This window comes from Glycine max, chromosome 7 (assembly GCF_000004515.6).
Source record: "Glycine max cultivar Williams 82 chromosome 7, Glycine_max_v4.0, whole genome shotgun sequence".
NCBI classification, from domain to species: domain Eukaryota; kingdom Viridiplantae; phylum Streptophyta; class Magnoliopsida; order Fabales; family Fabaceae; genus Glycine; species Glycine max.
The window spans coordinates 7,508,145-7,525,482 of NC_038243.2; the positions used below are offsets into that span (position 1 = coordinate 7,508,145).

The following is a 17,338-nucleotide window of genomic DNA, read 5'->3' on the forward strand; positions in this document are numbered from 1 at the left end:
AGGAAGGTCATTAAACCAATTGTTTGTGACCGCTATAAGATTCCACTGCGTGTTAATCAAGCTCTATGAATCCAAGTATTCGTTAAAACCTCTTGATAATCTGACGTAATGTGTTTTGGTGCTCATTTGGTATTTTATAAGGTTTATTGAAAATTTTCAACAATTGAGATATAGGCTTTTATATTAATTGTATGAAGTCTTAAACGTCCTTGTTTGAACCGAAATGACTTTATTATTTATTTAGACAAGTTTAAATATGATGTAAAAGAAAGTGAATGTGAGTCTTTGACTCTATTAAAAGAATTTTATTTAAATGTGTTTTAAAAACTTTTAATTAATTATGATTATAGAGAGTGTCACAAGAAAGGTGATGAGCTTAAGCACCTCATAAAATGATAAGCTTTTAGGGCATACGAAAGTGGATTACAGGTCTTTTATACATAATAACTATTAGGAAAATAGAATGAAGTTATAACACTCCTGTTTGTAAGCATTATGGTTGCATCTCTATGCTTCAGAGACATCTTGTAACATGTAACAACCAACGCTGACCGGTTACCACCGTAGTATTAGGTTAATAGATTTAGTATAGGGCTCCCCCAGTTGAGCTGGATTATTAATACTAACAAGGTTTTGACTGAGGTTTGAGTCAATACAGTTTTGTTCTCTATTTGTTTTATTATGGATGAAAATATCATAGCCCTTCTTTCTTGTAATACTTTCAGATGTAATACCCGCCTTAAATATTTTGTTCATATTAATAAAAATATTTCAATGGTTAATAGGTTATCCTTGATTTCAATTTCTGTTTGTTAAATAGTTTTAAAATGTCTTAAATTAGTGAAAAAAGACAAATGGTGTTGGGATAAGGGGTACGCATAACTAGTCAATGAAGTGCGTGTTCTAGTTTCTAAGTATGTTTTGAATGAGGGCATATTTGTTTAGGGAATGTCAGTGTATTCCAAGGTACACTTGTTTTTAAGTCAAATGTTTTGGATTTAATTTCTTACCCTAGGACTCTCAAATGGGACACGAGATTTTTCATGGCTTCTTTTGCTGTACAACAATTTTTTCCAGGGATTCCCCTTGTTAGAAATGAAAAAAATATTGGAGAGCTATTCATATTGTCATGTGTTTGAGAATTCCTAATTCTACTCATTTTTTCTATAACTTAATCTGTAACTAAGAAAAAGATACGCGAGAGAGAGAGGTGAGATAAGATAAATAATGTGATAAAGGGAGATAGGAAGAAAAATATGAATTATAAGTAAATATTCCTAAAAATGTTGCAAGAATAAAATAGCTGTGTTTATTTGTTACCTATTTAACAGGAGACCTTCTGGTTCAATCTGCTTTTCTTAATAATTATTTCAATAACATAGAATAAATACATTATTAACTTAGTTGAAAACAATAACCTTCTTTTCAGTAGATTTTGGATTGTTCCAAAAATCATCTTCTAATCCCTGTATCTGTGGAATGCCTTGATTTCTAGACCTCCATCAATATGAAGAGTTATCATGGTCTTGTAACTGACATTTTTTTTCTCATCATTCAATTTAAAGTGGAAACAGCCTAACAAAACTGCTGAGAATATCTTCATCTGTCTATAAGCATACTCCTTTCCTAGACAAATCCGAGGACCAGCCTGCAGATGAATGAAAATTCAATTTAAGTTTACTGTACTAGCACACCAATGCTTCTTCAAAGAAAATATGCATGCATGAGTTTGACCATGTGCCCAGTTACATTTTTACCTTCTTCGCCTCTATTAGTTACTTAAAGAAACCAATATTAAATACTTTTGATTTTCATGATGTTAAATGTTTATATATTTTTTAAAAAGTTTAATTGATATGTTCAGTCCATAAACTAATAAAAAATAATCATTGATATGAATTTTAAAAGTTATTATAAAAATTAACAATCATACGTAATAATTTGTAATTGGATAGCGATGTAAAACTCTTTTATAACACCAATGCATAGATTATTTGCTCTTTTTTTAATTCTTGAGCATGATGTGCTTAATGCCAAGTTAACAAAACCCTAAAAATATGTTTGGATAGAGAATTTTAACTGAGAAAAGTAATTTATCAGAGGATTTGAATTTCTGTAATCTAGAATTCATTGTTTGGATATTTTTTTGTGAAGAATTTAAAATTTTGGAATTTTAAAACAGAATTTTAAACAACTAAAAATCTGGAATTTCAATTTACTTCTAAAAGATGAAAAATTAAAATTTTCTTTTTACAGTCTTCTTCAAGAAACACCATATGAGATTGTGGAACATCGATCGAGTCTGAACATAGAAGAACACGTATAACTAACACACTAATCATATCTTTTCTTTTTTTTTCATTCATTTTTTTTCACCCTCATAATTTTAACTTTTTTTTATCCAAACAAAAAATTCTAAAAATAAAAGAATTTGAATTGAAGTATTTGAAATTCATAAAATTTAAAATTTCTCAGAATTTTAAATTCTTTCATCCAAACACACTCTTCAGTAAACATAAATGTCTAATGTCCTATGCAAAAGTGCAAAACTACTAACCTGAAAAGCTGTAAACTTGAAAGGGCTCTCTGGCTTAAAAATGCCATTCTCATCAAGCCATCTTTCTGGTCTAAAATCCTCTGCATCATTACCCCAAATAAATTTCATCCGACCCATTGCATAAGGTTGGTAAGATACCATGTCTCCTTTATTTACACTATACCCATCTGGTAATGTATCATCAGAAAAACAAATCTTTGCATCCTGCATGAAATTAAGGAGTACGAGACTTAGAATGTATTAAATCTACAGGCACATCAATTGCCCAACAATAAAAGCTCAATCTTGGGAATTTAAATCACATGAAAGCCACCGGGCAGGGGTGCGGTGTTGCCTTTGCCATGTGTTTACTATTTTAATTACGATGATAATAAATCAACTGAGGGAACCTCAAAACTTGATAATTAAGTTCATCAATACTCCTTAGTCCTTACCAAGTAACTTAGAGGTGTGTGTAAATAAGAAACATATCTAATGAGAATTTTATACTTTTATTCATAGGATTTGAACTCAAATTCTAGAGGATTTATCACAACTCAAGCACACAGCAACCAACTGAGGTAGACATGCTCGATATATCTAATGAAAATATGATATCATTATTTTAGTGAGAGCGATTCTAAATGCTTGATCTTGCACTAGAAATCAAATTTAAAACATCAAGTCTTGTATCCTTTAGAGGTGTCTTTAATTCTAACCATTTTTATGCAAGCAGGAAAAGTGGTCAATATTTGTTCCTACTGCATCCAATGATGATGAGGTCAACTTCAAAATTAACCTTACCACAGGAATTACTGGATAAAGTCTGAGAGTTTCAGTAATTGCTGCATGGAGATAGTTCATCTTTTCAAGAGCTTCATCCGTAACAGTAGACACAAACTCAGTATAGCTAGTAATTGTTTCTGTGTTTGTTGCTTCTTTTACTTCTTCTGCTGCTTTTTCTTGAACAGAAGGATACTTACATAACATGTACATGAACCAAGAAAGTGTGCCTGCTGTTGTGTCTCTCCCAGCAACAACAAAGTTTAGAATTATATCTCGTAAATATGTTGAATCACTTCCCTTCACTTGCAGAAACCTTGACAGAATATCTTCTCGTTTACCCTACACATGCAAAGCACAAATGCATTATATATTAATGGCCAATCAAGTGAGAGGTTAAAAGAGTTAATCTTGGTCTTACAGCCATACATAAATGGTCAAACTTTTTTACTTAAGCTTAATCTTAACCATCCATTTTGGTTGTAGAGTTAAGGTTAACTCCGGTCATGCTGTCACATTTCACCCTATTTTAATATAGCTTGTATGTAAAAGACTTACATCAGTATCTACGTTTGAAGTCTGCATTTGCTGAATTCTTGTGTTGATTAGCTTAAAAAAAAATTCCATTACAACCTCAGTGTTCTTTTTTAATCTGGCCTCTGATCCAATATTCAGAAATTTCTTTATCTTCCAAAAGACATCAACATAACGATAAAGGGTCAGTGCACTGGAAGTATCAAAAGCATCCGCAAAAATCTTCCCTTCTTGATTTGATCCACACATGCTGTCAAGTTCCGTTCCAAATGCAACATGGAAAATTGAATCCAGTGTTGATTTCATTAAAAGGTCCTATATAAATTATTGAAGGAAGTTAACATGCAAACCAAGTAGATGAAAGAAGGCAATATGATAGTATCTTTCAGAACATATATTAACTCACTTGTATTTCCAACGTATTATTAGAAGTCGCAGCTTCAGACACTATGTTTGCAAGTTTTGCTGCATTCTTTCTGAATATTGAAATGCTGAAATCCCTTAACATCTTGGTGGAGAATTCATGACTTAACAACTTCCTTTGTTCTCGCCATTTCTTGCCATCAACAGCGAAAATCCCATCACCTACTAAATCCTTCAAATTGTGGTAGTTGTACAAACCCTGCACAAAAATTTGAAGGAATAAAATTGAAGCCATTAGGCCAAACATTTTTAAGAATCAAAAATCCCTTTATGCTTTGTCAATTTATCAAATAATATTGTGCCCTTGCCAGCCAACTTCATCTTATTATTTTCAGAATTCTCTGTTTATGCTCTTTGTATAGTAGTCTTCACATATCTATATTAATCAAAAAGGAAATTTCAATTTGAAGGGCATCATTTTTAAGTAATCTCCACACAAAAGCAGGCTGGAGGCCCTAAATCTCCCCTTCATAACCATCAATTCAACAGTTTTCATAACATGCAGACAGTGCTTTGATTTTCGGTCCTATTACATGTGCTGTAAACTATTAGAGAAGGATATAACTACTCTAATCATTTTAGGAAAAGGTAACCACAAGAAGAACCATGAATAGTAGTACAGCTATATATGTTTCATATCATGTGATTTTTTATAAAGTTGGCAAATTGGTATCAAAATCTGTATTAGTTCAGAACTTCAAATGCATTACTTTTTAAAACAACTTAAGATATTAACATTAAAAATCAATACCTATTCCCTAGTACATTGATAATTTTAAGGTACTAATAAGTTCTATTTTATATTTTTTTCATTTCATAACCCATACTAGCTCATAAAATAAAGGCATGTGTGTGTTTGGTTAAGCCTTTATGGCATTCCTCTGATGCACGTTCAACGAAACTTTGCTCACATAGCTCCGTTGTCTGTTGAACGTGAAAAAATGCATAAGCAAACACAGCTAGAATAGTCAACTTGGTGCCTGAAATTATATGACAGTTGCAAATTAGTCCTTAAATGTTAATAAACTAAAATATTAAAATGTCCCTGAAAGCAGCTTCTGTCTTTTACATATGTCCTTCATTTCACATAGGTCCATGCATGCTATCATTAAAATGCAATTTAGTCCTTGCAAATAAGGAGTAAAATTTATTTCAATGATAACATACAGGGACCTATCAGAAACAAAGGACTAATGTGAAAGACAAGCTACTGTTAAGGACTTTTATTTTTTACTTTATTTGAATTCAGGGATTAACTTAGAACCGTCATACACTTTCATGGCCAAATTAACCATTCAGCCTAAAATTACTCATAAGGGATCTTAAATCAACCAAAATAAATCATATTGTTGATCCAACCTGGCAACAACAATAACAAAATTGCCTTTCCCCACTAGATCGGGTATGCTAGACTGCTACATGGATAAAATCATAAATCTTCTCTGTGAACAGATGATTGACCTCTGAATGTTTTTTAATGGTTTCGTATATAGTTTTTCTCTGTCTCCCTCTAAATCTTTGTTAATGCTATAGTAGCAATTGTACTACCCTTGATTTAACCTACTCTCCTTACTAAGGCTTCTCCAAGCATATCCAAACCACTTAAGATAAGTTTCTTCTGTCTTTTTTACCAAAGTTACTACCTAAGTAGAACAGATTGTTGACCTGAAGGACATGAAACTATTTTCCAAAACATCAGTATTAGACCCCGTTTCACTTTGAAAATCAGAAGAATCCTTCAATAATTTTAGTTGGCTTCTCTATTTTTTCATATATGGCATCAGGAAAACAGTTACCCTCAGCACAACAGATTTGACAACACTATGGAGGTAAGTGGCAACTCACCACTTTCATATAAACAACTCTAACAAATAGAACAGACCCTTGTAACTTTTGCAGCCATATCATCGTCAGAAACACTCATCTACATAATAGAATTATTATATCCTCCTATAAATGTATGTATTTAAATAAATAAATAAATGTCTATATTTAATGTTTTGAAAACTTATCCAATATTTTCTATGGAATTAGCTTATAGGAAAAACAATGAATTATACTTCTGGATAAATTAAAATTAGATTATGAATAAATTAAAATCAAGTTCTGAATAAGCTAAATAAGAGCATTTAAATGGTAAATTTTAAATTGAGATTTGAAATTACTTTTTTTAGACCCCATAGTGTCATCATGTAGGATGGAAGATCTTTTAAGATGTCTTCCATTTTTTCTTTTAGTGGTAAATCTCATTTTAGGGTTTTAAATAACTTTTAATAGATTTTACATGGATTTCACTTTGAAATATTTTATTTAAATATTTATTAAATTAAATATAATTAATTCAGTAACTAAAAAAAATTATAAATATTAGGAAATAGAAAAATAAATATAAATTTAATTTTTATTTATGACTAAATATTAAACAAATAAAAAATACATAAAGAATTGAGATTGACAAGAATGAAAATAAAAATTGTATGCACAAATTTTTTGCACTAAACCAATTATAGGATGTAATGTGTGTAACAACTATTTTTTTTTAATTATAACAGTCATTGTGCAAGCTTTTTTTGTTGAGTGACAATACATATTAACGTTCACTTCCTCTCACCAATTTTTTTTTTTTTTTTTTACTTTTCGTTCTCTGTCACATTCTCCTCTCCTTCCTCCCTGTCCTCACATTTTTTCTTCTTTCTTCCTTTCAGTTCTCCTTTGCTCTCTCTCCTCATGTTTTCCTTTTTCTTTCTTCTTTCTTCTCACCCTTGTTCCTCTCTCTCCTTTTTCTAACATTTATTTTTCTTCTCTCTCCTCGTCACCCCTCTGCATGACCCAACCCCTTCACCTCCTCCGTGATCCCCCCTTCCCCTCCATCGCGACCCCCCTCCCCCCTTTGCTGGTATGTTAAATTTTTTGGTTTGTTTTTTTTTTTTGGTTGATTTTTTTTTGTTGGTTTGTTTTTTTTTTTTGGTTTGTTTTTTCTTCTTCTTCATCATGTTCTTTGGGTTGTTCTTCATCTCGCATTTTGCAAACTGTCAATATTCATCTTTTTTTTTTTGAAAGCTAAGTAAATCTTTAGAGCATCTTTAATGTTAGATCTTGAGTTCAAGATCTGGTCTTGTGTGAATCTCCCAATAAAAAGGCATTAGAGATCTCCAGGGTGGAGAATATGCTCTTCTACAAGCAAGAACTTTGAAGATCTTTGACATATCTAAAAACACAAAAAATATTTTTAAAAAATAGAAATAAGCGAGAAGAATCAAGGTCATTGAAGAAAAAAAACAACAGAAGAGGAAGAACAAAAACAACAAGAAGGTCACAGATGGTCACGACGAAGGGTCTCAGACGGTCATGACGGAAGGCCGCAAAGGGGGAAGGAGGAAGGGGGAGGGGGCCGCAGAGGGGAAGGAGAGGTCATTACTGCAAAAAATGGGAGGGGGGAGCCACAAGGCCAGGGAAGGGAGAGGGTGTAACATCCCAATTTTTCGTAAATAAATTTAAAAAGCTTTTTAGTAAAATAAATAAATAAATAAATAAATAAATATAGAGCAAATAATAAGCTGAGTACCCTAGGTATAAATAGTTATGTTAAGTCAGCTGCCTCCTTTTGGCCTCATTTTCGTTTTTCCCCTTCTCTCAAAACTCTTTCTTTTTCCCGCAGCCCACCAAACCAGTCTCAGAAAAATGACGATCTCGAACCCGTTCACCGTTGGATCGTCGTGAAATTTGATTATCATGTTTGAAACACAATTCCGAGCATTCTCACCGTTGGGAATTTCGATATCATGTCTGAACTGAGATAAACTCCCTTCGCATTGTATCCTTTTTCTTTCCCGCAGAAACCCAGAGCTGTCTTGGTAAAACTACGATCCCGGTTTCGTTAACCGTTGGATTATTGTGAAATTTGGATATGTTGTTCGAAATTCAATTCCGCACGCTTCCACCGTTGGGATTTGCGAGATAATATTCGTGGAGGGAGAAAAAGGAATCGCATGAAGACAGTACAAGTGGAGGTTTCAATCTCTTCTCCGTCTCTCTGACGTTTGGGAATTCTATCGGAGCAGTCGGAGAATAATTGAAAGAATTTCAGGGAACCGCTAGAGATGTTGCTATCGCTGGCTGAAGACACGTGAGTCCGCTCAGAGGTAAGGGATGAGTTATTCACAGTTGGGGATTAGTGAGAACATGTGTAGGGATCCTTAGAGGATTAAATTGGGTTTTATTTTGAGATGTTTATTAAATTGCAATTTTTCCTTTATGATTATAAATAAAATATTGATGTCCTAATGAAAATTGCTTGATAAATTGTGCTCTTGATATTTGTATATTTCGACCTATGATTTTGATATAATTGTGTAATATTATTTAGGGGTTTTAGTCCTAATGTTGTGATAGTCTTTTATATAAATTGTTATATTGAGGATATGAAATGATGATTCAAATTGTGAGTATGTGATGAATTGTAGAAGAACATGTTGCTTTGAGATTATAATATTGTTATTGAGATTGAGTATAAGTGTAAAGTTGAACATGTGTTAATTTGTGAGATACGTGTAAACATGTGATGGTGGATTGTGACACTATGAGATGTGAAATTGTGAATGAGTTCTAGTTGTGGATAAGTGTGTAGTTAACACTTGATGTGAAATTACTTGTGTTGTAAGCTATGAATTGTACAATAACCCGACCAGCGTTATCTTGAGAAAAGCGTTGATGCGCAGTGTTAAAGAGAAAATGTAGGTTTCCTATTTAGGAACCAGTGTTAAATCGTAGCGCAATTGTGTTGAACGTGTTTAAAACACGAGTGTAAGGTCGTGGGTATTGTATAATTCATGAGCAGTGTCTGCATGTAAAAAAAATTATTTTAGGGGTTGGACCTGAATCAGGAGGGAGAGGCCCTGACGGACTCTTCGGAGTGTAGGCCTTGGGGGTCACCGGGTTTGAGTGCTCCTTTAAGCCTATGCTGATCTCATATGGTTGGAGCATTCTCGCAAAACATCGTGACCCTGACTGGTCTCCCTATGATCTTACTTAGTGAGAGTGACCTGACAAACCCATTGTGTGGTGTGTCTTGTTATGTACTCCTAAGCGCCCCAGGGTGGTTTTTCACTGACATGGTACCACATTGCATATAGAATTGAGTCTTAGCATAACTATTGCATATGCTTGCTAATTGATGTGTTATTATATCTTGATCGAAGTGTGGGATTCTTGTGTAATGTGATTGATAATTGAAAAGTGAATTTTGAATGACGAAGTGGTGAAGTTACGTGAGCTATGTTTAAGCAAGTGGTATCTCATTTATATAATATGTATATTTAATTGTCTTGTTTCTCTATTAGCTAGGAATGTGATAACTCACTCCCTGTGTGTTGTTGTGTTTGGATCCTGTGATGATCTTGAACTTGTGTTCGGGGGAGCAGATGAATAGGTGGATGACTATGAAGAACCTCATGCTAGAGGACACGGGAACACCACGCTCTGATAGGATGTGACATTAGGATATAGGTTCTATATTAATTGTATGAGACTTATATGACTTTCTTTGAGTCGAGATGACTTTATTATTTATTTGGACAAGTTTGAATATGATGTAGAAGAAAGTGAATGTGAGCCTTTTACCCATTTGAAAGCTTGTATTTAAAAATGTTTTAAAAATACTTTTAATTAATATTTGAATTTTTATTCCTTTATTAATATATATGTGAGGGGTAGAGGGTGTCACAGAGGAGGCTATGAATGCATGAAGGAGGGGACGAGCGTGAAATAAGCGGAGGGAGAAGGAGGAAACTTTGATATAATTGTGTAATATTATTTAAGGGGTTTTAGTCCTAATGTTGTGATAGTCTTTTATATAAATTGTTATATTGAGGATATGAAATGATGATTCAAATTGTGAGTATGTGATGAATTGTAGAAGAACATGTTGCTTTGAGATTATAATATTGTTATTGAGATTGAGTATAAGTGTAAAGTTGAACATGTGTTAATTTGTGAGATACGTGTAAACATGTGATGGTGGATTGTCACACTATGAGATGTGAAATTGTGAATGAGTTCTAGTTGTGGATAAGTGTGTAGTTAACACTTGATGTGAAATTACTTGTGTTGTAAGCTATGAATTGTACAATAACCCGACCAGTGTTATCTTGAGAAAAGCGTTGATGCGCAGTGTTAAAGAGAAAATGTAGGTTTCCTATTTAGGAACCAGTGTTAAATCGTAGCGCAATTGTGTTGAACGTGTTTAAAACACGAGTGTAAGGTCGTGGGTATTGTATAATTCATGAGCAGTGTCTGCATGCAAAAATTATTTTAGGGGTTGGACCTGAATCAGGAGGGAGAGGCCCTGACGGACTCTTCGGAGTGTAGGCCTTGGGGGTCACCGGGTTTGAGTGCTCCTTTAAGCCTATGTGATCTCATATGGTTGGAGCATTCTCGCAAAACATCGTGACCCTGACTGGTCTCCCTATGATCTTACTTAGTGAGAGTGACCTGACAAACCCATTGTGTGGTGTGTCTTGTTATGTACTCCTAAGCGCCCCAGGGTGGTTTTTCACTGACATGGTACCACATTGCATATAGATTGAGTCTTAGCATAACTATTGCATATGCTTGCTAATTGATGTGTTATTATATCTTGATCGAAGTGTGGGATTCTTGTGTAATGTGATTGATAATTGAAAAGTGAATTTTGAATGACGAAGTGGTGAAGTTACGTGAGCTATGTTTAAGCAAGTGGTATCTCATTTATATAATATGTATATTTAATTGTCTTGTTTCTCTATTAGCTAGGAATGTGATAACTCACTCCCTGTGTGTTGTTGTGTTTGGATCCTGTGATGATCTTGAACTTGTGTTCGGGGGAGCAGATGAATAGGTGGATGACTATGAAGAACCTCATGCTAGAGGACACGGGAACACCACGCTCTGATAGGATGTGACATTAGGATATAGGTTCTATATTAATTGTATGAGACTTATATGATTTTCTTTGAGTCGAGATGACTTTATTCTTTATTTGGACAAGTTTGAATATGATGTAGAAGAAAGTGAATGTGAGCCTTTTATCCATTTGAAAAGCTTGTATTTAAAAATGTTTTAAAAATACTTTTAATTAATATTTGAATTTTTATTCCTTTATTAATATATATGTGAGGGGTAGAGGGTGTCACAGAGGGAGGCTATGAATGCATGAAGGGAGGGGGACGAGGCGTGAAATAGAGCGGAGGGAGAAGGAGGAAGGAGGCAAATTGACCAAACTAGGTCCATTTTAGAAACTTATTCCTAAAAGGGGGCTGTTTTGAAACTTTTTCCTGGGGGGTCTGTTTCTGGAGGGGACTCGCCAATGGAATTGGCGAGTTGGACACGTGGCGGCACCTGGTGGACTCGCCAGTGGAGTTGGCGAGTTGCTGTCCACGTGGCGGGTCTCGCCATTCGTACTGGCGAAATGCTTTTTTACGGAATTTTTTTTAACTTCAAATGGGTATAACTTTTGATAGGAATGTTCGTTTGAGGCCCATAATATGTCAAAATGCTCGAAATTGAATGAAGAATCCCTTAGCAAATTCCCGAAGGGGATTTGGTCAATTCATGTTTCCAAAAAATGGATTTAAGATTCAATCACCCATTTTTTTAATCTTAAATCCTATTTTTGAGCTACTTAGAGGCGTTTTTTGGAAAAATGAGTTGACCAAATCCCCTTTGAGAATTTTCCAAGGGATTTTTCATTTAATTTCGAGCATTTTGACATATTATGGGCCTCAAACGGACATTCCTATCAAAAGTTATACCCGTTTGAAGTTAAATATTTTTTTCCGTAAAAAAGCATTTCGCCAGTACGAATGGCGGGACCTGCCACGTAGACAGCAACTCGCCAACTCCACTGGCGAGTCCACCAGGTGCCGCCACGTGTCCAACTCGCCAACTTCATTGGCGAGTCCCCTCCAGAAACAGACCCTCCCAGAAAAAAGTTTCAAAACAACCCCCTTTTGAGAATAAGTTTTTAAAAGGGGCCTAGTTTGGTCAATTTTCCGAGGAAGGAGAAGAAAGAAGAAGGTGGAGGAGAGAGGGAGTGACAAGGAGGAAAAAGAAAAAAAAAAATATGAAAGGTGAGGAGAAGAAAAGAAAGATAAAAAATAAAAAGTGGGATTGGAATGAGGGAGGGAATGTTGGGGAAATAAAAAAGGAAGTGTGAGGAAGCGTGGTGGAGGGTTGTGGTTAGGATGGGGGAGAAAAAATAATTAATTTAACAAATAATTAAATAAATATTAAAAAATATAGTTCACGTGGGATCTATAAAAAATGATCTAAGATCTCAAGATGAGATCTAACACAAAGAAAAAATAAGATAAATCTTAAGAGATATTTCATCGTGATATCATGGGATTCACCAAAAAGTGGTGTAAGATTCCAATTCTAGATCTATCACTAAAAATACTCTTACGGCTCAAGAATTATATCTACACTAAAGATCTTAAGGGGTGTTTTATTACTAGATCAGGAAAAGATCGGATCTTGAGCTTAAGATCTATCCCTAAGATCCATCATTAATAAAGATGCTCTAAAAGAATTTCTATAAAAGTAACTTATACATAAAACTAACTTTAACTTATCATAAAAATTTAATTTAATTTATTTTCTTCTTCTATCATTAGTATTCATTGGTAAATTTATCCTAACATACTAATAAATAAGAAAATTAGTGAAAAGATTTGGTCGAAAATTTAGAATTATTTATTCACATTAGTTATCTATTCATCCCCAAAAAGTGAAAGTGAATGTACCAAACAATTAATCCATATATTAACAAATATCTACCTTTCCATAGTTCTCAAAATTGGTTTTGAGAATATACTCAACATTAGTTGGTTCAGAAGTGTAAACCTCATATCTGAAAGGGTTGAACAACCTGTAAGTCCTGTGCTTGGCAGCAAGATAAGTCATGTAATGGTGCAGCCTGTTGAAGTTCAGCATCTGATTGAAGATGGTGCCAGCAACAGCGTGGTACTTCTTTTTACTATGCCTTTTGTTCAGTTTTCTGAACAGAACTTGAACCATCAAAAGAGTCAAAGATGCAGACAATGCTGCAAAGAAATAAGGATTTGAAAGGAAAGTCAAGGATGGCATTGGGAGATAGGGAAGTTGTAGTGCTACCAGTGTCTTCTTTTAGGATACCAGGATAGGAGTCTATTTAATGAAGGATATGAGGTGGTAACGGCCTTATGGTATTAAGCGCTCCTCAAATTAACAAAAAAAAAAAAAAAACATTTGGTTAAATTAACTTTTTTTTCCTTATTTTACTTATTAGGTTCATTTTTTAAAATTTCAATTAGTTCTTTATTTTGTAAAATAGATTTAATTTGATCTTTTTATTTTTAAAAGTTTCAATTAGGCTCATATTTTTAAAATAGATTCAGTTTGGTCACCAACAAATTGTTAGTACGAGGGATTTTGATTTTAGTTTCCTTGTGAATCAACAGTTGGAAGGGAACCTCACTAAGTGTGTGTTTGGGAAAGTGTTAGCAAAATTGATTTTGAATGAAATTGATTTTGTAAAATTAAAATTTAATATAAATTTTGGATCCAACGCAAAAGTTACTCAAAGTTGTTTCAACCTATAAGCAATTCTGAATTTTTCTCCAACCTAAAATATAACATGTGAAAATATATTTAAAATCAATTATGGGCTCGGAATCAATTTCCTACACTAAACCAAACACACATTAAAAGTAGTCACTTGAGTTTCTCTCAACGAAAATTAATCATCCACAAAGTTACTAAATACTCCTACCAATAACATGATTAAAAAAAAATTAATTTGATCCCATTTTAAAGTAAATTTAAACTGTTTTTTTGATAAAAAAAAAAAGTCCAAATCTAATAAAAAAAAATGAGACCAAATTAAACCTACTAAATAAATTAAGAAACAAAAAAGTAATTTAACTTTTTTTTTAATCATATCATAAGTGTTATATATATATATATATATATATATATATATATATATAAATTATTGATCAATCTATAAAAAATTTAGTTAATTACTTTTAATAAAGTTTCTTCTCTCACGTCACATTTTATTCATCTTCAATACCTGGACTTAAAAACTTGTATAAAAGAATTTAGGTTTAATGCATATGTATTAATCTATTATATGTTAATTATTTTAATTTTCTCTTAATAATATAATTTATTGTAAGAATATTTTACTAATAAAATTTGTATAAAAACAATTACAAAAGCCTAATTAGCTCATGTGATGACTGCACCTCGACTTCATTGTCTAACCATTTGTTTCTTGTTTTCAAGGATTCTTTATGGGTCATGTACGGAGTTCGGCTGGGAGTTGGGTGTTCAACTAACTGTACTTTGTACGGGTCCCATTAAGGGCTCTTGCTGTTTACACCTCTAATTCTTTTAAGTACACTCTCATAATCTCTTTTTACCTCTAAATTACCCATTATATCTTTTTCTTAAAGAAGTATATCCATTTTTCTTATTCTTTATGGGTCATGTATTTCCATAATTATATATATTTATTCAAAAAATGTATCTCCAAAACTATGATTCATAATTCCGAAGATATATTTCTGGAATAGATATATATTTTTCAATAAAATATTACTTAAGAATTATGATGGTTGACAAAAAATTTAAAAAATAATAAAAATAAGCATTTGTCTTATATTCATGTTTGTTGGTCTTGTTTTTATCTTATTATTAGTATTCTTTAAATTCTATCTAAAATTTATTTTTGTCTTATCTTTAATATTCTTAAAACCCCGATTTTAAACTATCTTCAATATATTCATTAATTAATACTTTGATTTCATCATTATTATATAATATTTTATGTTCTTCATGTGACATTGCCTTTATGGGTCGTTCTATGGGGGTTGGGTGTTCAACTAACTGTACTCTATATGGGTCCCCAATTAAGGGTTCTTGCTGTTTACACTTCCTTTTTCTCTAAGTACACTCCCATAACCCCTTTTTACCTTTGAATTACCCATTATATTTTTTTCTTAAACAAATACATCATTTTTGCTTTCCATAAATGTGTTTTCGAAATTACATATATTTATTCCAAAAATATATCTTCAAAATTACGATTCATAGTTCCGGAGATATGCTTCTAGAATAGGTATATATTTTTCAATAAAATATTACTTAAGAATTATGATGGTTAACAAAAAATTAAAATAATAATAATAAATGTTTATCTTATATCCATGTTTATTAGTCTTATTTTCATCTTATCTTTATTATTCTTAAAATCCTAATTTTAAATTATCTTCGATGTATATTCATTATATAATAATGTATTTCCATCATTATTATACAATATTTTGTGTTCTCTTTTATGTGGCATTGTTGGTTGTTCAACTACTGTACTTTGTAAGGGTCCCCGATTAAGGGTTCTTGTTGTTTACACCTTCTTTTTCTAAATACACCCCCATAACTCATTTCTACCTCAGAATTACCTATTATATCATTTTTCTTAAAGAAGTACATCCTTTTTGCTTTTTAGAAATGTGTTTCTAGAATTACATATATCTATTGCAAAAATGTATCTCCAGAACTATGATTCATAGTTCCGGAGATATGCTTTTGAAATAGGTATATATTTTTCAATAAAATATTACTTAAGAATTAAGATGTTTGAAAAAAAATAATAAACGTTTATCTTATATCCATATTTGTTAGTCTTATTTTCATCTTAACATTAATATTCTTTAAATTTTATCTAAAATCTTATTTTATCTTATCTTTATTATTCTCAAAATCCTAATTTTAAACAATCTTTACTATATATTCGGTATAATATTGTATTTTTATCATTATTATACAATATTTTATGTTTTCCTACATGTAACATTGCATTTCAAGACACGTTTATCACTAATTTCATGTGATGAGAATGAATGAACACACATTGTCAACAACTTTTTCTTGTAACTAAGGTGTATAACATATGAAGTTAGTGATGAACGTATCGTGAAACACATTGTCACATGAAGGAAAACATAAAATATTGTATAATAATAATAAAAATACAATATTATATAATGAATATATGGTGAAAATAATTTAAAATTAGGATTTAAAGAATAATAAAGATAAGATGAAAATAAGATTTTATATTTGATTTAAATAACACATGATAAAATAAAAAATAAGACTAACAAAAATGAGTGTAAGATAAGAGTTTATCATTTTTTTTTAAATTTTTCATCAACCATCTTAATTCTTGAGTGATATTTTATTAAAAAATATATACCTATTCCAAAAGTATATCTTTGAAACTATGAATCATAGTTTGAAAGATATATTTCCATATTGGATATATGTAGTTTTGAAAATACATTTCTAAGAAGCCAAAGGGGTGTACTTCTTAAAGAAAAAGGATATAATGGGTAATTGAGGTAGAAAGGGAATATGGGGGTATACTTAGGAAAGAAGATGTGTAAATAGTAAAACCCCAATTAAATTATCCAATAGCGAAGGTCCATCAACGGTGCCGTAATTGTACTTTTTTAAGGATAGTGATCCTTGGGAGTTGCTGGTGGCACTACAAATGTGGGTATCTTTTAATCATATCCCAAAATTATCGTTTTGATGGAAACACAATAGAGATATATTTTTGTTGCTTAAATGCAAGTAAAAAAACAAAATATAATGAAAACACAATTTTCTTGTACAAGTGTGCAACAAAAACATGTTTCCATCATAATAAAACAAAATATAATGATAAAGCAAGATAATAAGGAAAAATGAATGCCAAGAAAATAATGCATAAAATAGTATTTCTTTGTTACCTATTTTGCAGGAGAATTTCTTTTCCAATTTATTTTTCTTCTTATTCCAACCTCAAATTCACATGCATCGTTAGAATTTTCGTATTTGAGGTATTATTTGCTTAGGCGTTGAGTCGATCATCATGATTTTGTCCTTGTAAAAGATACCTCGATGGATTAAGAGGAGAAGGTGTATATAAATAACTCATGATCTTGACTTCTAAACAATGCGAAACTTTATAGCTATCTAAACACTTCTTAATAATTA

The 17,338-nt window shown here is 32.1% G+C and overlaps 1 protein-coding gene across 2 annotated transcripts; it reads right to left on the reverse strand.

The window, feature by feature from the left end:
• Positions 1-1,245: 1,245 nt before the first annotated feature.
• Positions 1,246-13,437, reverse strand: LOC100789929 (cytochrome P450 704C1). 2 transcript variants are annotated; one of them, XM_041016930.1, is made up of 6 exons: positions 13,091-13,437; positions 4,260-4,475; positions 3,890-4,168; positions 3,341-3,661; positions 2,558-2,761; positions 1,246-1,648 (listed from the first exon to the last, which is right to left on the reverse strand). In XM_041016930.1, the coding sequence occupies exons 1-6, from the start codon at positions 13,397-13,399 to the stop codon at positions 1,460-1,462; spliced, it is 1,518 nt and encodes a 505-aa protein (XP_040872864.1). In that variant the 5' UTR covers positions 13,400-13,437; the 3' UTR covers positions 1,246-1,459. The 2 variants fall into 2 exon arrangements, with proteins under 2 accessions (XP_040872864.1, XP_003528924.1); XM_003528876.5 differs by having other exon boundaries at positions 3,878-4,168.
• Between the last annotated feature and the right edge of the window lie 3,901 nt (positions 13,438-17,338).